Source organism: Nicotiana sylvestris, chromosome 9, assembly GCF_000393655.2.
Source record: "Nicotiana sylvestris chromosome 9, ASM39365v2, whole genome shotgun sequence".
NCBI classification, from domain to species: domain Eukaryota; kingdom Viridiplantae; phylum Streptophyta; class Magnoliopsida; order Solanales; family Solanaceae; genus Nicotiana; species Nicotiana sylvestris.
Genome location: NC_091065.1, coordinates 4,897,244 through 4,924,880, shown reverse-complemented (window position 1 = coordinate 4,924,880; position 27,637 = coordinate 4,897,244). Strand labels below are relative to the sequence as shown.

At 32.5% G+C, this 27,637-nt stretch overlaps 1 protein-coding gene and 2 non-coding genes across 4 annotated transcripts; all 3 read left to right on the top strand.

The window, feature by feature from the left end:
- Positions 1-803: 803 nt before the first annotated feature.
- On the top strand, positions 804-910 carry LOC138878782 (small nucleolar RNA R71). Its single transcript, XR_011402558.1, has one exon. It is a non-coding gene; the product is annotated as a small nucleolar RNA R71 (small nucleolar RNA).
- A 15,761-nt stretch (positions 911-16,671) lies between these two features.
- Positions 16,672-16,743, top strand: TRNAC-GCA (transfer RNA cysteine (anticodon GCA)). The gene has a single exon. It is a non-coding gene; the product is annotated as a tRNA-Cys (tRNA).
- A 1,052-nt stretch (positions 16,744-17,795) lies between these two features.
- LOC104246549 (TATA box-binding protein-associated factor RNA polymerase I subunit B) lies at positions 17,796-24,561 on the top strand. 2 transcript variants are annotated; one of them, XM_070156503.1, is made up of 5 exons: positions 17,796-18,054; positions 20,493-21,094; positions 21,686-22,501; positions 22,610-22,743; positions 23,240-24,561. In XM_070156503.1, exons 2-5 carry the CDS (start codon positions 20,527-20,529, stop codon positions 23,825-23,827), a joined length of 2,106 nt encoding a protein of 701 aa, XP_070012604.1. In that variant the 5' UTR covers positions 17,796-18,054; positions 20,493-20,526; the 3' UTR covers positions 23,828-24,561. The 2 variants fall into 2 exon arrangements, with proteins under 2 accessions (XP_070012604.1, XP_009800662.1); XM_009802360.2 differs by lacking the exon at positions 17,796-18,054 and adding an exon at positions 19,441-19,718.
- Positions 24,562-27,637: the final 3,076 nt, after the last annotated feature.

The window sequence follows — 27,637 nt, the reverse complement described above, 5'->3', positions numbered from 1 at the left end:
TCTGGGTGTCTGCAGGTAGTGTCCCATGAGGACCATTGTTCAGAGACATAGAAATTTGGCCCACCTGCACTTCAATATTCTTGATTGCTGCATCATGTGCATCCACTATCTCATTAATCTTTGCATTAGACCTAATAACCTGCTGCATCATTGCCTCAAGTCTAGCAAACTCATCTTCCTGCCTTCCACCATGCTGCTACTAAGGAGGGTGATACCCCTACTGCTGATTCTGATTATTATATCCCTGTGGCCTTGGGTAAGGTGCCATATTGTTAGGGGGTCTCATACCTCCCATGTTTCCATTGTTGAACTGTGGATGGATTGGCCTGTATTGCTGATTTTGCTGGCCCCAATTCTGACCACCCTGTCTCTGGCCTCCATAATTAGACACATAATTCATGTCTTCAGGGTAGTGGTGATGATCATGTTCTGCATTCCATTGGTTACCGATTGGCTGACTAATGCAAGATGCGCACAAGCCCCCATTGGTAGTATCTACGATGTGTACCTGCTGCTTCTGCCCTGACTCTTCCACATTTTTGGTGAGTATACTCATCTGTGTCAAGAAGGCGGCCATATTTTCAGCCATAGAGTTGGATGGATCTAAGGGCACTGAGTGAACCACTGGAGTGATAGGTGCATTCTTGGTTGTCCATCCCGAATTTTGTGCCATCTTGTCAAGTAGACTCTGGCCTTCTCTCCATGTTTTGCTCAAAAATGCTCCACCAGCTGAAGCATCAACAATATTCTTCACGCTATCTGGCAATCCCATGTAAAACCGCTGCCCCAACATCAAATCTAGAATACCATGGTGTGGGCATATAACCAGCATCCCTTTAAAGCGCTCCCATGTTTCATGCAGTGTCTCCATTGGTCTCTATTTAAAACTCAAAATTTCATCAATTTGTTGAGCAATCTTATTGGGTGGGTGGACTTATTATGGAATTGCCTGACTAACTCATCCCAAGTTGTTATAGAATTTATGGGAAGTGAGTTTAGCCAAGTCTGGGAAGCTCCTGTCACTGAGAATGGAAACAATAACAGCTTGATTGCTTCAAGAGTTACGTTGGGCTGCCTTTGAGTTTTGCAGATAGAGAGAAAGTTCTTCAAGTGTTGTTGAGGATCTTTGACTTGCGACCCCGAAAATAGTCCCTTGTTCTGCAACAAGTGCAGCATGTTATTCGTAATTTGGAATGACTCAGCCTGTATCTGCGGAACTACAATGGTTGTGGACAGATTTTTAGCTGTGGGTTGTGCCAAGTCATAGAGAGCAGCCTCTAGCACTATTATTACCGCTGGGTTTTCCTTGTGATCCCCCATGATTGTTTCGAATTGTGCAGTTGTTGGTTGTTGTTTGTTTTTCCGATTAGTCCGATTCAAGGCCTTGAAAACTTTCTCGGGATCTGATAATGCTTCAAATACTTCACCAGATCTTGATGAGTTTCTAGGCATGCACCTGTGCAACCAAGTCAACAAACGTTAAAATTTCAATGTAAAAATTGGGTATAGAGAAAGAATGACTACAATAGGAATTTTTGTACTTCTTTCAATTGTAATTGATAACACCGTTAATTCCCCGGCAACGGCGCCAAAATTTGATCACGTCCAACTATGCCTTATAAAAGGACAATGCGGACGTTGCAAATATAACCTGAGTATTGATGCCCAGAGTCGAATCCACAGAGAATTAACCTATCAATTACTTTTGTTGGACTTACTAAATTATTTAGAATCAACTTCCCCAAACGTTGTGAATAACAGTTGATGGTATATTTAATAACTAAGATTGAAAGTCAATAAACAATTGTAAACTAAATAAGCTTAAGTTGTGAACAATAATGAGAAGGTTCTAAGGTAGTGATTTCCCCTATTGATGGAATCCCTTCTATTTATGTTTCATATAGATTTACCAACACATCTCTATCAACCATGAACACTCTTTTTACCGTGAATCTCTCCCGAGTAATCACGATAATTTACTAGACGCACTGTCCCGAGATACGCTAGCTGGCTTTGTTTATTACAGTTCACTTTAGATTGCACCCAAGACTTCGTTATCCCTAATCCCGCCTTTAAACCCGCAGTTATAGATCCCTCTTATACTTTGGGAGTGGTGTTGTTCAACAATCACCTAAATATGCACTCTCTCCCGAGTTATGCATACTAAATAGGCACAGCTAATTGAGGATCCTGTCAATTAACTACAACAAACACGTAGTTGAACAAATAGAGATTAAACTAGCAAACTATATTAACATAATCAAGAAGTTCATCCTTCAATAGGTACCATCAAAACCCTAGACAAAGAATTTAGCTACTCATGACAATGGGTAAATAACCTATGAAAATATTCATGATCAAAACTAGCCTCTCAGAATCCGCAATAGCCTTCTGCCGCGGTCCGACCGCGGTTACGCCGGGACCGCGGCAGTCCATCTCCAGTTCTGGTTTTGCTGCCTTCGCATGGTGCACTTAGCGGATATTGTACGATTGACCTCTTTTTCTCCGTAATTGATCCCAAAAGTACTCCATAGATTTCTTTTATTGTATGTAGCCTGCAAAGCATGAAAAGCACTAATCAGAGCATTTTGTTATCACTTTTTACCACAAAAACTATACAAGAAGGTGGTTCTTTAGGGCCTAATTATAGTCCAATTCACCTATTATCATTATATAAAAAAATTATATAAATTTTCTACACTTTTTCAGCTACTTAACGTAAATAATTTCCAGTGCGGACTAAAAGTTAAAAACCTATTTAAAATTCTTGTGACATCATAGATACATGGCTTACCTTTTTATTGTAGAATTTATCAAACTTATGTAGGGGTGTTCGTCGGTCGGTACGGTATGATATTTAGATATTCCAGCTCGATATTTTCGGTATTTGTTTTCTTAAAAATGCTACATCATTACCGTATCTAATTATATTCGGTATGTTCGGCTTTTCTCCTTTTGGTTTCGGTTTATTCGGTACGGTAACTTCGATTTGTTTATTTCAATATTAACTAGTGCATAAAGTCATAACTATAATAGCTTTATTTAAAGTACTCACAAGTATAAAAATAAAAATATTCTAAGCTCACATGACTATTGACAAATATTTTATCCAAAATCAGCAAGTATCAACTCATAGAGAGAAAAAAGGTACATAAAGGACAAAATTTAATCATTGAAAATATCTTGTTGCTTGTTTGGCATTAATTGTTGAAGTTAGAGAATATAAATCTTACAGAAATGTTCCAAATAAGTTCCAACTTACCAACCTCTAGTCATTAATCATAGACTTACCAAAACTAACCAAACACATGTAAAATTTGAAAACCTAAATGAATAAGGTCCTTTCGCTCCAAGAATCACACACAAAGATCTCCTTCTTATTTTTAAACGTGATCAACAATATTAGATGCAAGGCAGAAAGAAAATTTTATGGATGAGATAACAAATAAAGTGATAACTCAAACAAGTAACACATGAAATAACTATTAACAAGAAAAGAATATTTGGACGGTTTCTTTTTCCCAAAATTAAATTGAAGTACACAAGTATTGTTTAGGGAGGGTAGGGGTGTTTACGGTTTGATTTGGCCGGTTTTTGATTAAAATCAAAACCAAAACCAATTTAATCGGTTTTTAAAATTTTAAAACCAAAACCAAATCAAATTACATATAAACCATCGGTTTGGTTGTTGTTGGTTTGGTTCGGTTTTTCGGTTCCTAGTAAACTAATGATATGTTGATAATAGTAAAACAACACTAGACAACAATCTAAAAATAATTTGCTAAATTTATGTTTTTTTATATATTTATTTCGGAACTGAAAGTTTATTTACCTGTTTATACGAAAAAAATGAACAAAAAACAAACTAAAAGTTTACTTTCTCAAGATTTAACTACTATAGTCTTGCAACTTGAGTTTGCTTTCTTTACTCTTGTCGTAGGTTTTTTTTTTCTAACTCTTTTATTAGGAAAAAATATGTGTGTAGGTTAGAGAATTAGATTCTCTTAAGGAAAAGAAAATTGGTCGATTCCTATTCTTTTGGGCTTAGGCAATCTTTTAAGATATAAGTAGGATAAATCAAAATTCAAAATAATAATTAAAATGCATAAAGTATTTAAAATTATTTAAGAAAAGATATTATATCATATATCAATAATTATTAATATTTGGGATTTTTACCTATCTATACCATATATCAAACTTTATTACCAAAAATGTTCATAATTTGTTATTTACCCGTGTAGTCCACACTTTTACTACAAATTATATACCAATCCAAAAATAGGTAGATTTTGCCATAAAAAACGCGCTAAAATGAAGGCACCAGATCTGCGTGTGATTCTGTCAACATCAAATTCGAATTGCTGCGTAATTCTCTCCTTCCTCAACGGAAAGAGATCTCTCTTCTCTCACTCAACTACAATTCTCAAAAAACGCAAGCTACTGAAGCTCCAGTAATCAAACGGAAAGGAGATTTCTGTTCTTCATCTTCATCTTCATCTTCATCTGTTCTTCCATATATTTTCCACCATTGATAGCCATTAAAAAGCTTGAAAGCTTTGAATTCAAATTTGGGTTTTCAAAAATCATTATTTGTTTGGATTGGGTGTTGTTGTAAATAATTCGGAATATGTTTAGGAGTTTATATCTCAATTTTGAGGGGTTTTGGTGAAGATTAGACTTGGTTTTGACTGAATTTTAGATTGAAACTCGAAGAAGAAGAAGAAGAAGAAGACGTATTTCCAGAAATTGTAGATAAATTGTAGTTAAATTGTAGAATTGTAGATATATTGTAGATAAATTGTAGATGAATTGTAGATTGGGAAGACTAAAACTTCTACAAATCTTCTACAATTATGTCGAAAATGCCAATTATGCTACAATTGAAATGAGAATTTGGATATTAAAATTCAATGTATCTATTTTGTAGATATCTTGTAGATAAATTGTAGATTATTTGTATTCTGATTGTAGATGCATTATTTTCTGTTTTCACAAATCCAAAACGACTAAAGCTTCTACAAAATCTTCTGCAAAAAACAGTCTACAATTTTTCTAATTTGACTACAATTTGACTACAAAATATCTACAAATTCTGGAAATATGTCTTCTTCTTCTTCTTCTTCTTCTTCTTCTTCTTCTTCTTCTTCTTCTTCTTCTTCTTCTTCTTCTTCTTCTTCTTCTTCTTCTTCTTCTTCTTCTTCTTCGAGTTTCAATCTAAAAAATAGGTCAAAGAATTTCGAACTCTCTGCCATTGTTATTTCCAGTGGGAATTCAAGCGGTTGGATCAAAGAATTTAAAATTTTCTTGTGAATCTGAAAATATAATATTCTTCGACGGTGGTGGGCAGTTGGGGATGATCAACGAGAGGAAGCATAGGAGCATCGTGAGTTGTGTGTGTGTTGTGAACAATTGAGATGAAAGGAAAGAGAAAGTGGGAAGATACAATCCTATAATTATGCCTAATATAAATGAACCCTTAATTATATCCCTAATTTGAATTATGGTATAGAAATGGTAATTTGGTATGCTTAAACGTAATAAACACAAACCTTAAACATTGAGGGTAATAAGGTTTGATATATGGTATAGATAGGTAAAAATCCCTTAATATTTTTATATAATTAATCGGTTCGGTTCGGTTTTTTCGGGTTTTTATAATAGAACCAAAACCAAACCAAATATTATCGATTTTTACAATTTAAAACTAAAACCAATCCAAATCAAGAAAAATATCGGTTTACTTAATCGGTTTGGTTCAGTTTTTGGTTTGGATCGGTTTTCTGTCAAACCGTGAACAACCCTAAGGGAGAGTAATGTATACACATATTTTATCCCTACCCTAGGAAGATAGAGAGATTATTTCCAATAGACTCTCGGCTCAAGAAAGCAACAAAAAATTTAAACTTCTCAATTTTGACCATAAATTCAAACACTGAGTTTTTTTTATAATGTTTTTGGAATAAAATTTATATATTTAAAAACTACATAAAAAAAAAGTACAAGTCAACAGAATTAACAATTGAGAAGTTTAAGGTGATAAATACCTATTTATAATAATTCTGATTTGATAATCTCACAATGCAATAATCAGTTTTAATACATTAATTAGTACAAAGAAACCAATTACCTCAAAGACGAGAATTCCAAGTAATTAAGGATGAAACTGAAACCAATATAGCTCTCTCCTCCTTTCTTCTTTCTTCCTTCTTGATCTTGAAATTAAACCTAAATGACCAAAGTATGAGAAATGGAGTCTTCTTTTTTTTTTCTTTTTTTTTTTTAATTTTAAATAATATTGAAATACTTCTAAAAGTTATGAGAATAGAGTCTTATGGAGGAGGCCTTATTGAGAAGAAGTCTGGGACTAAATCTGTGTATATAAGTATTATATGTATTTCAATTTAGATAACATATTTCGCTTATCGAGAGTCAAATTATGTGAAGTTTGACCAATATTTTAAAATATATTATTTTATCATATCGACATGACAAAAATTACAACTAATAATATTTTTCGTATATTTTTTAATATCTAACTTTTAATTTTAAAATATTGAGTTGAACTGATTCGATTTAGCTTCAAAGCTTAGTCAAATTGACTCTCGATAAACAAAATATATTATCTAATTTGAAACAGAGGGAGGGAGCAGTTAAGATTGAGTTGAATTGGTTATTTATTATAGGGAAAAGAAAACAAAACATGAGTGGAGAAAAGGAGACAATTCATTCATTGTTGTCAAGAAGACTTAATTAAAATGATATTAGAAGAAATAGACAACAGGAAATTAAACATGGTCAATGAAATGTCTTAATTGAAGGAGTAAAATAAGAAGAATAATCGTCCCTTTCTATAACAATATTCCTATATAACAATACTTCACTACAAAAGTTAAGTTTTTCCGGAACCAATTTTTATGTTATGTTATAATATATTTTCTCTATAACAATACTTCACTATAATATTCGAAAATATTCGGAACAAACGAGGTTGTTATAGAGGTTTGATTGTATGTATCTTATTTTACACCATAAGTTCAAAAGTCTTCTATTTTTTGTTAAACTCGGTGCTTAGTCAAATAATCTCACATAAATTGTTATATACGTTCTCTATAACAACACTTCACTATAACATCCAAAAATATTCGGAACAAATGAGACTGTTACAGAAATGTTTGACGGCAGAAGCTATCTATTAGACTATTACCTTCGTTTGTTGCGGAATAAAAGGGAAACCAGCTGCTTAAATCATGCATTAACTAGTTTCCCTTATATTCATTGACAAATTTGCCAATTGGAGCTACTTATTCAACCTTAGGTTTGTATATTTCAAGATTAATTCTTGCGTTTACATTCCGTATTGCATAAATTTTGGGTTAAATGATGTTAATATTTCTATATCTTTTTTAATAAGAAAATGGAGTATAAAACTTATTAAACCTTTTGTCAATGACTTCAGCACATTTTTGGCATTAACTTGCAACCTAGTGATCTATAGATTTTAATACAAACAATAATGTTAATTGAAGCAGAAATAAATATATTATTTGAGCAAAAGCTATTAAGTTCGACGATACATATTTAAAGTTTTACCTCCACCTCTGTTGAAATGTATTACTCTTTATATTTATCGTTAACCTACTTGCATTGTTCCCCGTTTATCGTAAGAGTAATTAAGTTTTATTTTTTGATAGTACATTCAGTATAATTTGATCGATTTTAGCATATTGTCCATCTTAAAAGTCAATCAATGTTTTAAAAGGCCGGGGCGTGAGGCGAGGCGTTTTACTTCTGACGAGGCGAGGCGAAGCGTAAGCCTTGAGACATGGGGCGTAAGTCCCACGGATCTTTAAATTTTACTAATTTCAAGAATTTTAAGATAGTATATAATAAAAAATAATTATAAAAATTACACTAAAATCACAAAATTATTCAAATAATCTATTTAAATTATTTATCAATTATAATTCAACTATGAATAATGCGAAAAGTATGACATATATCATAATATACAAATTAGCTGCAACGTCGTTACAACTCAAACATCAAAAGTAATGTATTCGATCGATACGAAATCTTATATGTATATCTTAAGGAGTAATGAATCTTCAAAGAATTTCTATATTATAATTTTATAGTTTTCTTAAAATGCTCCTTTTATTTAATATGCTTTCTATTTGAAAGAGAATTTATATAAAAACATAATTCACAATTTAAATATGATTCTCTAGCATCATTTATTTTTAAGTTTCAACAAGTTAATAAAGTGACACATAATTCACCATACAATATCATGATAACTAATTATTTGTAAATAGTTACTAGCTAATACTGAGATATTAAATTAATAAGTATTGTATCTCGTAAATATGATAAAAATAATTATAAAAAAATTATGGACCATATTATATAGTAAAGACGTAACAAAAGTTAATAAATAAATACTTTTTAAAATGAAAGATTTATTTAAAATTAACTATTATAGCAGTTTTAGTGGATAACGTGCAATAATTTTTATTTTAATTATGACATAAAATACTCTCAACTTAATGATTAATGATTAAAAAAAGTAATTTTGACTAGTCAACGATTTATTAAGAAAATCTGAGCATTTACAAGGTTAGTTACATACAATTGCATAAAGTTTTATTAGGCGAGCCCGGTTCGCTGGGCGTTGGGCGTGTCCATGGCGTAAGCCCGGATGGCCGAGGCGTAAGTCTCATGGAACTAAGCCCCACACATAAGCCCAGGGATGTTTTACGAGTGCTCCACCCCGGGGCGAGCCTCGGACGAGCCCCAATTCTGCCTTTTAAAACAGAGGTTTACAATAATATCAATTTCATTGTAGTGGAACGACGGGGTATGTAATTATATATGGGATTTTTACACAAATAGTAATTCTTCATTATATTATATTCCATTGGATTTCCTATTCCGACTGACCGCGTAAGCCCGGCACTCAGTTTTCTTGGCCTTCTATATTTTTATATATATTAATATATAATATATTATTTTATATATAATCAGTATATAATTTTTTGTATATTTGACCAGCGGATGTAATCATTTTTTGGCCGATCGGCCAAATGTATAACTTACCCTTTTCAAAATTACTAGTCTTTGAGTACGCGCTTTGCGCGTGTAACCTGTCTCAATGAATTATATGCTTGTTATTGAGTTACAAAAATAAAATTTTACAAAAAAATAATTCTTGAGAATAATAATAGTTGATCTAATTTAGCCAATTACTCGAGAAAAAAAATATTCTACCTCATAGAGATTCTCAATCATGCATCTCAATTATTATATTCAACTTAATATTTCTCCAAGTTTTATAATTTTATTAAAATAATATACCATAGTTTACCTAATACTGAAAATAATAATCTTATACCTCTTTATTGTTTGATTTTGAGTTGTTTTTCTTTCGACCTTGGATTTTTAGCACCCAAAAAGTATGTCTGTACAAACAATCTAGGCATGTATTCGGAGTTTCCATGGGGTTGGTAAGGCGAAATGAGGCTACCCTTTCGTCCATAGTTGTGCATTGGTCCTTTATGCCAGCTAGCATAATATAAAAAAAATTCTATGTATTCTAATAATCGCTTATAGCTTCTTACACATTAAACAAAATAAGTATAAAAATATACAAAATCGGCTTATGGAAGTAGAAGATAATAAAACATATTGTATATATTCATATCTGTATAAGGAATAACATAAATAAAAGAATACAATAGAATAACACTATATTCTTTATTTTATTTTTAACTAAATAGTAAATAGAATAGAAACTATAGACCTTTTTTCTAGAATTTAAATATATTATGAAAATAATTTCATATTTAACGTTATACTTTTAAAAGGAGTTGATGAAAAATATATTATATGCAAGAATAATTTCCCCCAAAGTAAAAATAAGACGTAACATAAAAAAAATTAAATTAAAAAAATTATATAAGGAAAAGATAGATTTAATGGTAGAATTTAAATGGGAATCAACCTTTATATAAACCAAACCTAAACTTTATATAGAACAAATATAGACGTAAGAAATCTAACGAAGACAAATTAATTATGAAGTAAATAAGGAAAGAATTTACTTAAGTAAAATCTTATTTGGTTTTAAATTCTTAAATGTTAGGTCCTAAATATTAGGACTTTTTACCTAGTTCAATAAGAAAATATTTAATAGTCAAAATTTTAGTTGATTTTAAAGTGCTAGATATTAGGAAAGTTAATTAAATTACAATTTTATCTAACGTGAAACCTATTTTTAAAGGGTAAAAAAGGCGAACGATATTTCGCTAAGTGCCTTCGTGCTTTTAATATAGTATAGATTCGCGCGATGCGCGTGTACCTTGTACGATGCATATAAAATTATAAAAATATAAGCCCTTAAAATATATTTTTTTAATATAAGCTCTTGAAAATGACAAATATAGAGCCTATTTAGTAAAAAAAATAAAAGTAGAGGCTAAGCATGAAACAACGTAACCAAGATGATTTCGAAAGTTTAGTGTTCTTTTATATTAGTTTTGTATCAAAATAATCGTCTAGATACCATGTATTCTAGACAAGTCAACTACATAAAGAAATAAATTAGCGATGAAAAATTTATGTAGTTAAATAATAAAAAATTATCGCTAGTGACAGATCAATAAAAAAAAGTGATCAGCTACAAGATGAATTTCGTAACTAAGTCCTATTTTTAAAGTTAAATTATGCAATAAAATTTCTTAATAATAATATTAGTTTCTTTTTTAACACGAATTTTTATTGAGGTACTTTAGGTATTTTCGTAAATTAGATTACGCTAATTAATATTTTATCACAAATTAGTTATTACTTTTTTCCAAAATAATTACTCTTCCCTAAAACCTAATGTCGTAGAAAATTTGAGAAATAAACAAATTTAACAACCAAGCTTCCAAAAAAATACTTTTCATTTAAATTTTTAAAATAATAAATAAATTATATAAAAGGGAAATAAAGAGACAAAATTGGTCTTTATGATTAAACAAGGACAAAGAAAAGAAATTTTACACAAAATCGTGAAGTTTCCTTGTTGGGAACTAACGAAAAAAATTTCCTCCTACCTTTTTGGATTCTTTTATTGTCTTAATATTTTGTATCCTTATTAGGAGAAGATATCAAATAGTAAATTACTTAGAAAAAACTTAGTCTATTTAGAACTCCTAAATATTTGGAAAGTTTTTTAATTTTATAATTTTATCTGATGTAAAATATAATTTTAAAGGGTAAAAAAGGCGAACGACATTTCGCTAAGGGTCTTCGTGCTTTTAATATAGTATAGATTATTAATATTTTGATCCGTTTAAAAAATATTATGGAAAAATAGTCTCGCGACAAATTTTTAAAAAACATTGGTTAGAATTTTTCTCGATTATCAGATTTTTGAAGCATGCTCAACAGAATTTTAAAGCAGGCAACAATTATGGTGATTGTTAGGATTTTGCCACAAAATTCTGACCATCACCATAATTTCCTTCACAATGCTAAAATATTTAGGTGATCCACTGTGCTACGTGCAATGGCGAAGCCAGAAATTTACTCAAGGGTGTTCAAGCTTGAAAGAAGTGAAAAATATTCTTCGAGAAAGAGTGTTCAATATATGTTATATACTTCTAAAATCTAATATTTTATCTATATACATAGTGTAATTTTCCGACGAATGATGGTCAGTTGACCACCCTTTATAACATGTAGCTCGCCCATGACTACGTGCTTCAAAGTTTTGCATAGCATACGTGCTTTAAAATTATGGCATAGGGTCCCCCCCCCCCCCCAAATTTTTGTTACTGAGGTAAAGAAATTAACAGTGTTACAGAAGTATCCTATTATCCTATTTAGGGGTGTACATAGATCGAGTTGGTTCGATTTTTATCAAAATCGAACCAAACCAACTATATCAGTTTGGATTGGTTCGGTTATGTCGGGTTTTTCGGGTTTTTTTATTACATGAATATTATTTTAATCTTACTTTGTTAAAATTATAGATAAGGCTTTGATAAGTGAATATATGTTTAGTAAATATGGAAAAAATTGACAAACATATGATCTATTAATATATTCTAATGGGAGAATTTTTTTAGTAACACATGATAGTTATTTCTTAGTCGTCTAATAATAATTTTTCGTTAATTTACGCTTTCAAGGTTAATACATGAGAGGATCCCAGATATTTCTACATTTTCTAAAGACAATTCACTATAAAGTCTTAAAAATATAAAATTTATATATTTATATGACGGTTTGGTTCGGTTTTTTTTTACTCAATACCAAACCAAGTCAAACCAAACCTAGTCGGGTTTTTTAATCGACTTGGTTTGGTTTTTCGATTTGGTGCAGTTTTCCGGTTTGGTTTGAACACCCCTAATCCTATTTGTGTCATTTTCCCAATCTAGAGAGTCGGTAACTGATTCACGAATATATATTAGTAAAAATTTACTAAGTATTTAATAGTAACAATATTATTTCAGGAAGTCGCAAAAATTCATAAACTTCAAAAATCCTGAACCGCCTATGATTACAGAGGCGGAGCTAGAATTTCAAGCTTATGAGTTAAGTTTTCTAAGCTTTTTAAGTTACTGAGTTTTAAATTACCGATTTATAACTAATTAATGGATATTTCAAGATAAATATAGAGTACGAACCAAAGCAACTAGGTTCGCCTAACCCGTAGTCAGAATGCTGGCTCCACCCCTACCTATGAATCAGGCCACTTCTTAGAGGGAGAAATATAGAATCGAACTAATTAAGTAGGTATAACGACGTGGTAGTGTCAAAATCAGAATTAGACGTTCTAAGTTGAAAAAATAAATTTTAAGATGTATATATAACTTTGTCTATACTTTATTTTACGTACACACAAATATAGAGAATTCAGTTAAAGAAATCCATAACTTGATCTAGTATATTCTGTTAATGCCAGTCACCTTAAAATAGAACATGCCATGTTGTTTCCTAGCAAATTTTAAGTTGCAATTTTAAAATTAATACTCTATTATTTATAGATCCGAAGACAACTACAGTTTTGACAATTTAAAAAATGACATATAATTACGAAATTGAAAAATATATTAAAATCGAGAATAGTAATTGAGAAGAGAAACATATTGTTGACTTACTATCTAAAGATCAAAAATAAGATTTATTGAATATCAAGATTGACATGATTATTAGATTTTTTTTACTAAGTATGTTTATATCATTAATGAAAAAAATTAGTCAAAGTAATTGGATGGTTTAGAGAAATAATATATATTCCAATCAGTAATTGAAGATGAAAATTGAAAGTATATTTTATTGTCATCTGTACGTTCAAAAACTCTCACGAGCAAATGATCAAACTACTCCAACTTTGGTGACACAAAATCCCAATATGAAATAGAAGATGAATGTGAGTACATATGGCTTAACAGAGGTTTAAGGGTCGATTGGAATAATTTCAACGGCAATATGATTGCACTAAACTCCCGTTATGCACGAATTTGAAAAAGACACATATCCAGAAGAGTGCCACTGACACTCAAAGGTAAGTTTTATAAAGCGGTGGTTAGACCGGCCATGATGTATGGGGCTGAGTGTTGGCCGGTTAAGAAATCACATATCCAGAAGATGAAGGTAGCAGAAATGAGGATGTTGAGGTGGATGTGCGGGCATAGTAGGATGGATAAGATTAGGAATGATGATATTCGAGAGAAGGTGTGCGTGGCTCCCATTGATGACAAGATGCGGGAAACAAGGCTCAGGTGGTTCGGGCAAGTTCAGAGGAGAAGCCCAGATGCTCCGGTAAGGAGGTGTGAACGGCTGGTTGTGGAGGGCTCGAGAAGAGGTAGAGGGCGGCCTAAGAAGTATTGGGGGAGGTGATTAGGCAGGATATGGCGATGCTTCAGATTTCCGAGGACATGGCACTTGATAGGAATATGTGGAGGTCGAGTATTAAGGTTGTAGGCTAGGAGGTAGCTGAGTATTGTCTTATGTCATAACTTTGGGGGACTAGTTTGGTAAGGATACTATTTTGCTTTTGCTTGGTATCATGCCTCTTGATTTCATGTTGTTCTTATTTTTCCATATATATATATATATATATATATATATATATATATATATATATATATATATATATGTATGTATGTATTTCTTTCATATTGTTTTGTGGTGTTACTAATATTGTTTCCTTTTGTTCTTTTGTCCTTTTGTCTTATTGAGCCGAGAGTCTTTCGGAAACAGCCTCTCTACTCTTTCGGGATAGGGGTAAGGTCTGCGTACATACTACCCTCCCCAGACCCCACTAGTAGAATTACACTGGGTTGTTGTTGTTGTTGTTATTATTAAGTCCATTTGAATTCTTTGTGTTATAAGACATCAGACCATCCAACGCATTGTCGTATGTGGGGTTTGCTTTAAGCCTTTTTCTTTTAACTCTCATGGTTGGCAAGTGAATTGAGAGAATTGATCAAAATTCACTAGTAATAAATTGTTTCATTTATTGAATGTGGAAAGGTTAAAAAAGAAAAAGAATTACATGTTTCCACTTAATTTCTATCAACTTTCTGCTACAATACGTTGAATGACAAATTGACTAATCAATAACCCATAAGTAATTTCTTAGAAGGAATCACAATCACGAAAGTCGTTTGGTAGGATGCATTAGATAAAATAATGCATGCAGTAATTTTGTGTATTAATAATACCATGTTTGGTAGACATTTTGAACCTATGCATTAGTTATGCAAGCATTACTTATACATCCTATTTGGTATTATCCTATGCATAACTAATGCATAGAAAACCATGGTATTAGCAATGCAATGAGTTTTAATGCATGCATTAGCTTAGTTAAAGACAAAATTATCCTTCAAAATTTATGCTTGATTAAAATATGCTAGTTATTATATTAAATGCAAGTTTAAAATAATCCAAGTAGTGAGAAATAAAATTATAGCTCTAGTAAATAAATAAATACTTAACATATTCCCTTTTTTATAAATAAATATTTAGTTCTATATTACAATATATGTAGACAAATCAAATAATTTTTTAAAACTTTTTCATATAAAAACATTTCTCATGAGTGATGGACTGGTTTTGAGGGCATTTTTGTAAATAAGCAATTCTTTTAAAAATTGTGCAATGCTTTAATACATCAAACCAAACAATGGATAAGAAATATGTCAGCATAACTAATACCAGCATAACTAATGCAAGCATAACTAATACCAGCATTACCAATACATCATATTCAGTATTATTCTTATGTACTACCGTTTTAGGAAGCTCTTGTTTAATTTTATTTGATTAAATTTATGAATGTTTGAATTTGTATTGGCCTAAATTTTCTATCAACTTTCCCCTAAATTGACCTATCGCGAACCCACGAGTAATTTCCTAGAAGAAACCACAATCATGAACTGTACTGTATTTATACTACTCCTTCAGTAAACTCTTGTTTAATTTTATTCGATTAAATTTATGAATGTTTCCATTTGTAATGGCTTAAAATTTCTAAACCTCGTTATTTTACTTCAAAATTTAACAAACCGAATTTGCTAAATTCCTATTCTTCACTCTAGAAGAGAATAAACTCAAGGTTTATGTAGCATATTTTAAGTCCAATTTTGAGGTTTTTGTGTTGATAAGAGATCACACCATCTAACGCATTGTAGGGGACAATTTATAAATCATAATTCACTTAATAAAATATGACGAAGCGGCGTCACGTGGCGCCGAATGGGGCTAGGTGCAGAATACACCTTAGAGACATGAAACATACCATCAAGAACTTTATGCCTGCCTTGTGTTCTATGCTTTTTCTTTAAATAATTGGTGGTGTTCGAGGCAACTTGTATACACCTCGATTATTCTATAGAGTACCTATTACCTCTCACCAGTATAATCAGGTTCTGCTTTAGCAATAGATCAAAATGATTGGTCGGACGACTTAATTTGTAAGGCCAGCAATATCACTCATCTTATTATATCAGCAACTTGAGCCGGGGGTCTCCTGAAAACAACCTCTCTGTCCCTCGGAGTAGGGGTAAGGTCTGCGTACGTATTACCCTCCCCAGACCTTACTTGTGGGATTATACTGAGCCGTTGTTATTGTTGTTGTTATTATATCAACAACCCTGAATTTCCAGGAACAACTTCTGCAAAAATTCTTACCTGTTAACAATTCAAACAATGTTAGCCCAAAAGCATACACATAACTTTTTAGTGATGGTCAATGTTAGTCAGAGGTAGCTCCATACTAAGAGAGTTTTTGGTTAAAATATTTCCAATCCTATTTGCATTGTCAAATTGAAATATTTCAAAAAATATGTTATTATAATGGCTAAGTTAGTACTGTTGACCAAAAGCAATTTAGCATCACAGGAGCATAAATTTATGCATAAAAATCTAGTAAAATTATAACAAATAGTATATACGAATCCATAACTTAAAAAATAAAATTCTAATAATCTTAAACATTGAACCTATAGAATTTAAATTTTGGATCTTGTTACACGGTCATTTTTGTGATCTCTAGACTATAGTAGCTTGTTTGCATTCTATATCAAACATGTAGGGGAACTAAAGAATTAATATCAGTAAAAATATCATTTACTAATTCTAATAAAATGTATTTTAGATTGTCAACAACGGGGGTCCATAGCTCAGTGGTAGAGCATTTGACTGCAGATCAAGAGGTCACCGGTTCGAACCCGGTTGGGCCCTTTTGAAAATTCATTTTCTTTTATGAATAGTGAAAGTTAATTTATAGTGGTTACTACCTGCAAATTTGGTCTTTCTGAATAAAACTGAATAGGAATTTGGATTTAGAACTGAAATATAAATACTTGAGAAAGTTTTTGGGTGGAAAAGTTGAGGAAAATTTTGACAAACCATTATTTTGATTCACAAATAACTAGAAAACCACGGAAAAAATACAACTATCGAAAAGACATTGCTCTTTTCTTTCACAAACTTTTTTTTTTTTTTCCTGAAATTCTTTTTTCAAAAAATTGCCCAAAAGTTTAATTTTGTAAAAGGCCATGGTGATTTAAATTGGGGTAAATGATTAAAGTTTTATGAAAACATAAACTTCGTCTTTCTAATTAATTTAATTGCAGAATCAGCATGATGACATAATTATTGGGTACGTTTGGCATACAACTATATTATCTTTTCTGAGAATTCAAATGGTACTTATTTTACATGGTCTATAATGCTTCCAACCGAGAGGTTGTGAGTTCGAGTCTCCCCAAGAGCAAAGTGGGAAGTTCTTGAAGGGAAGGATGTCAGGGGTCTATTTGGAAACAGTCTCTCTACCATAGAGTAAGGGTAAGGTCTGCGTACACACTACCCTCCCCAAACCCCATTAAGTGAGATTATACTGGGTTATTGGTGTTGTTGTTGTATAATGCTTTCGTGCTTTTGTCACTCTTTTTGTACCTCGAAAGGGGGTCCTCCTTATGATGTTACGGACGGCTGTCCGAAGTGCAAGGGGTAAACTCGGACTCGGATAGGATAGGATTGTGCGCCGGGACCCTTCGGGTCTCATATTTTGGCCGAGCCAAAGACAAAATAGAAAAATACAAATAAGAGAGGCTTTCCCAGAGCCTTCTTTTCTTTCACATATTTTGTCTTGGTAGCTACAATCAAATCACTTTGGTAGTAACAACACCCCTACTAAACCTGCAAATTCAGTTCAAAGTGAGCTTATTGTCCTCTTTATATGGTGTAACATTTTCTGGATGAGATGAATCTTGGCTTCAATAAACAATTCATGGTTTAGCTATTGTTCTCATTCACTTAAGGGAACATGTCAAAGGGTCATGTCCTCAGAAATCCTAAATCGTGCCGTGTCCTGCCTGATCACCTCCCCCAATACTTCTTAGGTTTCCTTCTACCTCTCCTCATGCCCACCACAGCCAGTCGCTCACACCTCCTCACTGGTGCATCAATGCTCCTCCTCTGAATGTGCCCGAACCATCTGAATCTTGCTTCCCGCATTTTGTGATATTTAGAGTTCAACCAGAATATATGGTAAGTTATCTTGAAAAAAATTACTTTCTCACATGAATGGGTGCACTATTTCAGCACAGGTTGTAGAAATTACTAAATAGACAGCTTGTGTGATTGCATAGAGGTTTCAAATTGTCTGATAAAATAGTTACCCTTTCCACCTTTATTTACCTTGTAGTGATGCAAATTGCTTATTAATAGATTAAAAATGCAATGTATTTACCTTGCATTTTTAGGTAGCTGGAACAAAAGAAATAAGAACAAAAGAAAGAAAGAAAGAAGACCAAAGCATTCTTAGGTAGCTGGAACATCACAGACTAGTACTATAGATAAAATGTTCTTATACGACTTTAGTAATTTAGTTTTTATGATAATACATATTCATGTACGATGGCCAGTGGCGAAGCCAAATTTTTTTTTTAAGGGTGTTCAAATTTAAAAGAAGTAAAATAAATTTCCCGATAAAAGGTGTTTAATATATGTTATATACCTTTAGAACCTAATATTTTATCTATATCACAATGTAATTTTTCGACGAATGACCACCCCTGACGATGACCAATACTTTTTGAGTGTTTTTATAATTAAAATTGTTATTCAAGCTTAATGTAACCAACTTGAACCTAAAATAGAAGAACTAGCCAGAGGGAATAGAAAAAGGAGGAAAGAATATAATAGAAAGTACCACTAATTGAATAAAACGTAATTAAGCACTTGATCTGACCTTTTTCCTTCTTTAATTCTTTGCATTATCTATGGCATATAGTTCTATAATAAAAATAAAATACTCATAGAAAATATAGGATCTAAAATAAATACATCGAACATGACTATACATACTCTAGACTAATTGAAATAAAAAAAAAAATATACAAACAATAAAAAATAGTTGTGAGTATGTCTTAATCATACTAGTACGTATTTTAGGTCCTATATTTTTAGCAGTCTTTTTCTGATGTTGGAAATTAATACGCCAAAAAGATTTAAAGAGCTAGTACTTTTTATTTTAATGCCCTGAGAAATGCACTTAATTAGAGCAAATATAATTTGCAGGGATTCAAATAATCAACTCAACTTGCTTATATTCAAATATTTTTGGTTTGCTATATTTTCATTAATATTTTATTTATCATTTTACTTTTTTACGTTGTTATTAAGTGCTCCATTTATATACAGGATAAAATGAAATTAGCAGTCGTAAATATTCATCATAATACTTGCATGGCTATAAATTATGTAACTTAAGTAAAAATTAAAAAATCAAAATTAAATTATTTCATAGGATTTTTCTTTTAAAAATAGACTAAGAAAATGATGTAATGAAATAGAAGAGTACGATATAAGTAATTTTATACCCAGACGGCCAGCCTTATAAGAAAAAGAAAAACAAAAGGGAAAAATAAGGTAATTATAATTGGATTATTATGTTCAATTTAGGTTTTAGTAAAAAGAGAAACTTCAATTGGAGCAATCCCAGAGGTGAGCGAATCATCGCCGGGATTCACAGCCGCCGGAGAATCACCGGGAGAAGAATCCGGCAACGATCAACAATCTCTAAATATATAGAATTCTATAAACTCCGAACACAGTAGCTTAAGACCGAAAACACAGAGGAGCAAAGCCGATGAAACCTAGTGAGAAACTACAGCAGTAGAAAGTGGAAGGAGATTTCAGCTTGATTTAAGGTTAAGCTCTTTTTAAATTTTTTTTTTTTTGGAAAAATATAAATAGATGATATTGACTTTTATACATTGACAGTTTTAAAGGATTTTTACATTATCAGGTTGAATAAAATCAAGTGCAGCTAAATATCTCTATAGTATGTGTGAGTTATAACTTTAAAAATTTCTTAAGTTACATGTTGCAATAAGTTAAATTTGAATGATAATTTAAATTTACAGAGTGAATGCATATAATTTAAGTCCTAAATGGAAAAATTATCTGTTCCAGTTACAATTTGTACACTAACTTACGAGAATATATTGATACAATTTGCTGCATTGCTTAAATTTTTTTTTTTTTTGAGAAGGCAATATGTTGCATCACTTTATTGCCCTGAAGGTGTTCTAAATAATGCTTCAATGGAGTAAAGTAAACTTTGTATGATCTAATACTTCAAGTTATAATCACATGATTATAATCTTTGTCCCTTGCAATTAGCTTTTAGGACTGAGGTAAGAATGTAATTATTAACCAACTATATAATCATGAAGAATGAGGTGAAAAAAGATCTTTTATTTATTTGAGGAGTATTAATTCCATAAAGTTGAGATTGCTTTGGTTGAATCATTTTGTGTTTTAAGTACAGGAATTTTAACAAATAACACTATCATTTTGTTGGCATAGAGTGCTTCTAAGAAATGTTAATTTAAGCGAAAAACAGTTTCTATGATTAATCGTTTTAGTCTCCTTGGGTTAACCTGCTGCTAGTACACTAATTAACCAACACTTCATGTCAGAGAGTTTGATCACTGAACCATACAAAAAGATAGAATGACAGAGCGGATTCAAAAACGATGCGAGATTTGTGGCAATATATCCTTTAATGATGGCGGTGATGGATTCTTCTATTGCACTCTTTGCGGCTCTCAAGCGAATGACATCATTGACACTGGTGTTGATGAAGATGACCTATTCAATCTGGACGGGGGAATATATGCTGCCGGTCAGCGCCGTGCTCCCACCCAGAGTTTTCAAGCTGAGCCGGTATCTCAGGTTAAGCTTTCACAGTCCCAGCATCTAGAAACTTTGAACACTTTAGATGACAACCAAGAGGATAATGAAGGTGATGGAGTTGAGCCTGCTGGACCTACTGATTTTGGGCCGTCTCAATGTTCCTTAACATATACTGATTATTATTCAGGAGTTCGATTAAGGTATGTTATGGGGGTACAAGTTATGATCCAATTGCAGTGTAAGGCACTAGTGGAGAAATTTAATGTAAGCCCTCTAATTGTTGGGGTTGTTGGGCCTGTATGGCTGAGATATTTAGCACATGAAAAGGTTATGGCGGATGAGTGGGCAGACAATGTCATTCATGAATCAGAGTCTCAAACTCAAGGTATTTGATTAACTTATTGTTGATATGCAGCATAGGCCACTTCTCATTTTATTTGTTGTTTCTCTATGATATTTTTCTATTCATTAGATGTTCATATTGGAAAATTAGATTTTATCCATGTCATAGACCCCACGGTGTGGGATATTACTGGGTATGTTGTTGTTTCCTAGCATCGTGCATTTGACCAAAGTAAGATGATGCTTTTTTCATTTGCATTAAATTTATAATGCTGTGACTATTCTCCTGAAGCTTTTGAAGTGTAGGACTAGCTATTCGGCATATTCTACTACTTTGTGCTGGATGGCAAAAGTTGTACAATGAAAGTGCAATGTTCCTCTTGGTTTTTGGTTCTTTTGCCTTCTATATTTTTTCATGTGAAGCAAGAACATGTCCTCTCTATCCTCTCTAAATGATAAGTGGACGAAGTTGTAACAACATTAAACCCATATATTTTAGCAAAGTGGATAGGTTTACACAATCAAATTACTTTAATTGGGCTGAGTTGAACTTTGCAACATCATTTATGCATTGCAGTGTTTCCTTGCTCTATGTCACTCGCCCTCCTTTCCCTGATTCTGGTGCTTGTTGCAGGGGAGATAGATAGTGCTATGCTTAGTGGCAGCAAGAAAACAGAACCACACAACTTACTTGGTAAACGGGCAGTTACCATATGGCATAAATCTCTACACAGCATTATTCCATTATCTTGTTCGCTAGCTATCTCTTTTCTTGCTTGTCACATGGCAAGGGAGGCAATCCTGCCAACAGACATATTGAAGTGGGCGGCAGAAGGGAAGATCCCATATTTTGCTGCTTTTCTTGAAGTTGAGAAGCAGCTGGGACCTCCTTCAAGGGCATGCCCTATAAGTACCAGCCGTATGTTCAGGCCTATCCAATCTATCACCTTGCAAAAATTAGAGTTCTTTGCCACTGCCATTGCTCGGAGAATAGGCTTGGAATTACCTCCAGTAAACTTCCATGCTATAGCTTCCCGTTATCTCGAGCAGTTATCGCTTCCTGTTGAAAAAATTCTTCCTCGGGCATGCCAAGTGTATGAGTGGTCTATGCCTCCAGAGTTGTATTTGTCAGATAATGAGTTGAGGCTGCCTTCTCGTGTTTGTGTGATGTCTATTCTGATTGTTACAATAAGGATTCTTTATGACCTTAATGGTGGAAAATGGGAGATGATTTTATCTTCTTCTAGTGGTTTAGCACCGGATGGTGAGGATGGAATTGGAGAACCGAGTTTCAGTTGCAATGGAAAAGGCAATTCTGCTGAGGAAGACTTGGCTTCACAAGATTCAGATCCTAACTATAGTATGCCAGATGTAAATGAATCTGATTTTGATGCTTTGGAGCTCTTGAAGATTCTTGAAGCAAAATATGATGAGCTCAGTGATACATATGGTAATTCCATTAGTCACTATGTTTTTCAGAAAACATGGTAATAGTGTAGGGTTAAAGTTGAATAGCAGGTTAACTTCTTTGAATTATATCTTTTCTTGCTTTTAGCAGATTTTTCGAAAGATTTACAATCATATCTTCAGTATTGCAAAGATGTGGTTTTTGCTGGACTTGAACCTTCTTATGAAGATCATGAAGAAGAAAGGATAATTGAAGATTTGTGGGACTTCTATCAAAGCCATAAGGTACTGTAATCACTAAATTCTGAACTTCATCTAGAAATCAATTTATTTTCTTGGCCCTATGCTTGTATCCTTGTCAGTTGTCAGTTTAACCCATTTGATATGTCCGTGTGTTCACCTGTATTTCTTTTCTTGGGTAGGGATTTCTTAGAAGCTAAAAATTGCGGAAAGAGACTTGTCAAAAAAATATGTAGAAAGAACTATTTGAATGTTTTAACAGATAAATTCTCTGAGTTTAATTCTAACAGGGTGGAATCATTTCTTGCATTTATACCATTGATTTATTTTCTCTATGTTGCTGCCATTGGCTATCTTAACTGGAAGGAATAAACGAACAATTAAAAGGTATCAATAGGAGCCTTTATCCAAGTGCTTCTTGATTGTGCTAGAGATTAAGCTTTTATCGTTCATTGTATTCCTCTTTCTTTTTTTCTTTTCCCAGCGGTATCAGCATCGTACTCGTCTTTGTTTGTTTACTTTTTAAATTGTTTGATTTCAGGCTGAAGAAGCATCAGATGATGAGAAAGTAGAACCACACACATGTAATGGTTTTCAACACAAGGGATCAAGGGGTGTATGCAAAAGCACTCCAAGATCAAGCAAGAAATTTAGTGTCAATAGATGCAAATGCGACATATCACTGGATGATGACAATTTTAATGCAGCTAACTGCTCAGAATGTGGCTTGGAGCGAAAGGCTTATTCCCCAAATAAAGGACATGGAGATCGACCTTCTGCAGAGTCGCGTAAGGAGACAGCATTGAGGCAACTGAAAGAAAACATGCAAGAAAACAGATTCTGTTATGTCCCACCTAGAAAATATGTGAAGAAGAAGAATGGCTACATCAGGTATGCAAGAAAGAAAGATGGTGCCTATATTTATGCTACACATGCTGATTATTACATATTACTTCGATCTTGTGCCAAAGTTGCACAAGTTGATGCTAGGACAATGCATGTTGGAGTATTGTCTTTTGAGAGAAGATTAGAAATGCTAGAAAAAAGAATAGATTATTGTTTACAGAAAAGAATTCCTAATGACTTCTGTGACTTTTGTCAAGAGGACTCCAAAGAAAATCCTCATTGATGAGAAAAATGGCTTTCTGAAAATTGAATTTTGGGTCATATATTTGGCCACTGGTTTGGGAAGAGGAGCAGATCATATTTGAAAAGAAAAGCATGAATTGAGTAACTTGCAACACTATTACTTCTGGCATTGCTCTAACAAGTGTTTCTAAATTTGATATATGACTTAATCAACTTTGATTTTATTTACAAACATCTTTTGGGAAGGGAAGCAATGAAGCCACATATTGAGAGCTGCTTTTCTCTCAGTTCATAGCTGCAATTGTAATTTAAGTGTTCAAAATGGTGATTTCCTCGAGTACATTGGAAACTAGAGTATTTGCACCCAAGGATGTAGCCTAGCGATTAATGAAGTTGGAATGTATCACGGGGGACCAAGTTCAAATCTGAACAGAGGCAAGAGATATTAGATCACTTCTTCTTCTCAGTCTAAGCTTTGGCAGACAGTTTCTCGGTATCTATGTTGGTAGAAGGTAGCTACTACCTGGTGGATTAAGTGAGGTGCGCGTAAGTTAGTCTGAACACCACAAGTGTAAAATAAGGGTTATCGTCCATTCTAGCCATAACAATCTACTCAAAACTTGTCGTCGTGGTTAGGTTTATCGTTTACGGGATTTTGATTTTTGGGTTCTATTTTTTTGCTATAAGAAGCAGTTGTTTTACCGTTAATGGAGTCATTGCAGGATCAATCCCAATTGCTATTCAAATTGAAATAAAAACGAAAATATTAATATATAGTTTTCATCCTAATAATAATTCTCACATATTACTCTAGCAAAATCTGATACAGTGTAGTAATATCGTTTCTCCAACACAATTAGGGGTCGTTTTGTTTCATGAATAAGAAAATTAATGTGTTATACTTTGCATTATAATCAAGTATTGAGTTTGGTTATTGTTTAATTGGGGTTCCCAAAATCGGCTATCTGTGCACTTTCCCTTATTGTGCGAATATACATGTAGAAATTATAGAAATACTATTTGCAAGTATCATTTATTTAGAATTATATATAAATGTCAGCAAATTCTTCTTTGCACCTTCTGTAATATGAAGTTACAAATTATAATCACCAAACAGCAACTTCAGTTACTTGTGTTTATGAAAAAAAATAAAAAATTGGCCAAACACCAAAAAACTTGTACGGACAAGAATTGAAGAAATTAGCAACAACTATTACTTCTCATGCAACGGTAAAATGGCCTTGGATAACCTATAGGTCATAAGTTTGAGCTGTGAAATCAGTCATTGATGCTTGCATTAGGGTATGCTGCCTATATCATACTCCTTGTTGCGGTTCTTCCCTGGATCCTGCGTATTTTACCTTCGATAACCTATAGGTCATAAGTTTGGGCTGTAAAATCAGTCACTGATGCTTGCATTAGGGTATGCTGCCTATATCATACTCCTTGTTGCGGTTCCCTGGATCCTGCGTGAATGCAGGATGCTTTGTGCTCCGAGCTGCTCCCGATTACTTCCCATATACAAGAATAAAACATTTTGTTAAAGGCTATCTCCTATGCAATGGTACTACCATTTTAGTTCCATCACATATTATTTACACAGGCACATAAAAACAGAACACCAAAAATGCAAACTTATACCAGCATTTTTAAAATTTGCCATGAATGGAGTTTAATTTTCTACTGCTTGATATTATTATTCTGGTATTGTTCTTAAAGATGACCAAAATATGAAGCATGCTTTAGTGTTTATATTTATATATGCATTGACTTCATAAGTTCATGTCAATTGAAAACAATGTTGGTTGAGCTAAATAGCTGTCGAGAAAAAAATACATAATAAATTAGATTAAGATAACTGAACTGGAATATACTCTAATTCAACCTACTATTCAATACAAACAATGGAGTACTGTTTTTTTGGGGGGTGGGTGGGGGTGGGGGTGGGTGGGGGGTATTAAATAATAAAAATGGAAAAGCTGGAATTAGCTATTCCCAATTAGAAAATCAAGAAGGAAATTCTCTCCCAAATCATCAATTTGAACCATAAGTCACTTTTTTTTTTTTATGAAGGTGTGTCGGTGTCAGGTTACGCATATCTTGACTATTTTACTGGATATCTTCATCTTTCATTAGCACAAGCATCAAATAACTCTGCCCATTAATGCGTAGGCAGATAGAAAAAAATTACCTAATATTTTTTTTTATATTTCAACGAAGCTCGAAATTGTATTAATTGGAAAAAGAAAAAAAAAAACAAGTAAAGAGATAGTTAGTCAGTTAGCCTATAACAGCAAAGACTGTCTAGTATTTTCAGGACAGTTCCTATTGAATTTTTATATACATGCATTTGTCCCGAGTACAACTTTTTTGAATCTATATATAATAAAAATGGAAGGGCATCTTGTAGTTTTTTATTTTTTATTTTTATTTTCTTTTTTGTCTTTTTTTGGTTTTGGATCTATTGATATGCCAAGAAAAATGTACAGATACATGCATATAAAGACAACTCTTTTACAAACCCTACATGTTCTCTTGCCAGAAAATGTTGCTTTCACATGGTAGATTTATGCCTTCCAAAGACCATTTACTATATTAATGAGTTATTTTGTCCTTTTATTTATTTTGTTACGTATATATATTATATGTTGAATTTTTTTGACTTTTTTTTTAATTTTTATATTTTGAATTTCTTAGTAAAAAATTCTGACTTTGTTACTGCTCTCCACCTTAAAGAGGTCTATGGTTGCAGAATTGAGAACGAAAAACCTAGTGATAAGAAGTAGGGGCGAAGCTATGTGTGGCCAAGGATGGTCTATTAAATACCCTTTGTCGAAAAATTATACTGTGTATAAAATAAAATAATACTTATTATTGATCAAAAAATAAATTTTGAACACTCTTGCATAACGGTGTTTAAGTTTCGGACACTAATATTCCATTTTTTGGCTTCCCAATGAATAGATAAAGCTTGTATCTTCTTAGTGGGACTAGTTGAATCGAATCCTAGAAAACTAAAATGATTAAAACTAATACCAATATTTAATGGACATAATACTTGTTGTTCTAGTATTAGTGGTCCTATTCATCGTTTTCCTGAGTTATCCAAAAAATTGTTTAATTTAATTCTTCATTACACTTCTAGTCCATCATACTTTTTTATTAGCAAATTATCTCGTATTAATCCTTGCAAACAAAGCTCCAACATAAAATGAGTGTACTCGAAATATACAAATATTTCAAGAAAAAAGGTCTAAATTAACGACTCAACTTTTAATTATAATCTAAAATTATCCTCAAGTTAGTTGAGCTCCATTAGAGATCAAGAGCAAAAACAAGTCTTTGCCTACCGGTGAAAGTAAAATTATACCAAGATTTTAGTAAAAATAGCACGGGCTAGTTAGATCGGACTGGTAATTAAAAATAGTAGTGTTTGTAAAGTCATTAAAAAATAGTCACTATTTGGCTGAAACATGAAAAGTTCTAGCATAATATGCGGATATGAAGCTCATGCGTATACACTTCGAGAGGCGTATCTAAGTCTTAAGGTATGGATTCACGTGAACCCATACTCCTTTCCCTAAACCATGTATAATAATGTTATATTTCTTGAGAATTACTTAATTATATGTGTGTGAACTCATACTCAAAGACTCCTATGGTGCAATAATCATTGGGTGCACCTCTACGAGTGAAATTGGTGGTTCAAATCCTACTTCGGACGGTCTTGTTTTTGGCACGGAGTATAGATATATATGTAAAAATCACTAAAAAATTTAAAAAAATATACTTTTGAACATATAACTTCAAAAGTGTAATGGGTACATGGTAGATACTAAAGTTAAACTCG

What these genes read in the sequence shown, in the direction of transcription:
- LOC104246549 (XM_070156503.1), top strand. Translation starts at nt 20,527, where the DNA reads ATGACAGAGCGGATTCAAAAACGATGCGAGATTTGTGGCAATATATCC. An exon ending in ATCAGAGTCTCAAACTCAAG is followed by an intron (nt 21,095 to 21,685) that starts GTATTTGATTAA and finishes TGCTTGTTGCAG; the next exon opens with GGGAGATAGATAGTGCTATG. An exon ending in TGAGCTCAGTGATACATATG is followed by an intron (nt 22,502 to 22,609) that starts GTAATTCCATTA and finishes TGCTTTTAGCAG; the next exon opens with ATTTTTCGAAAGATTTACAA.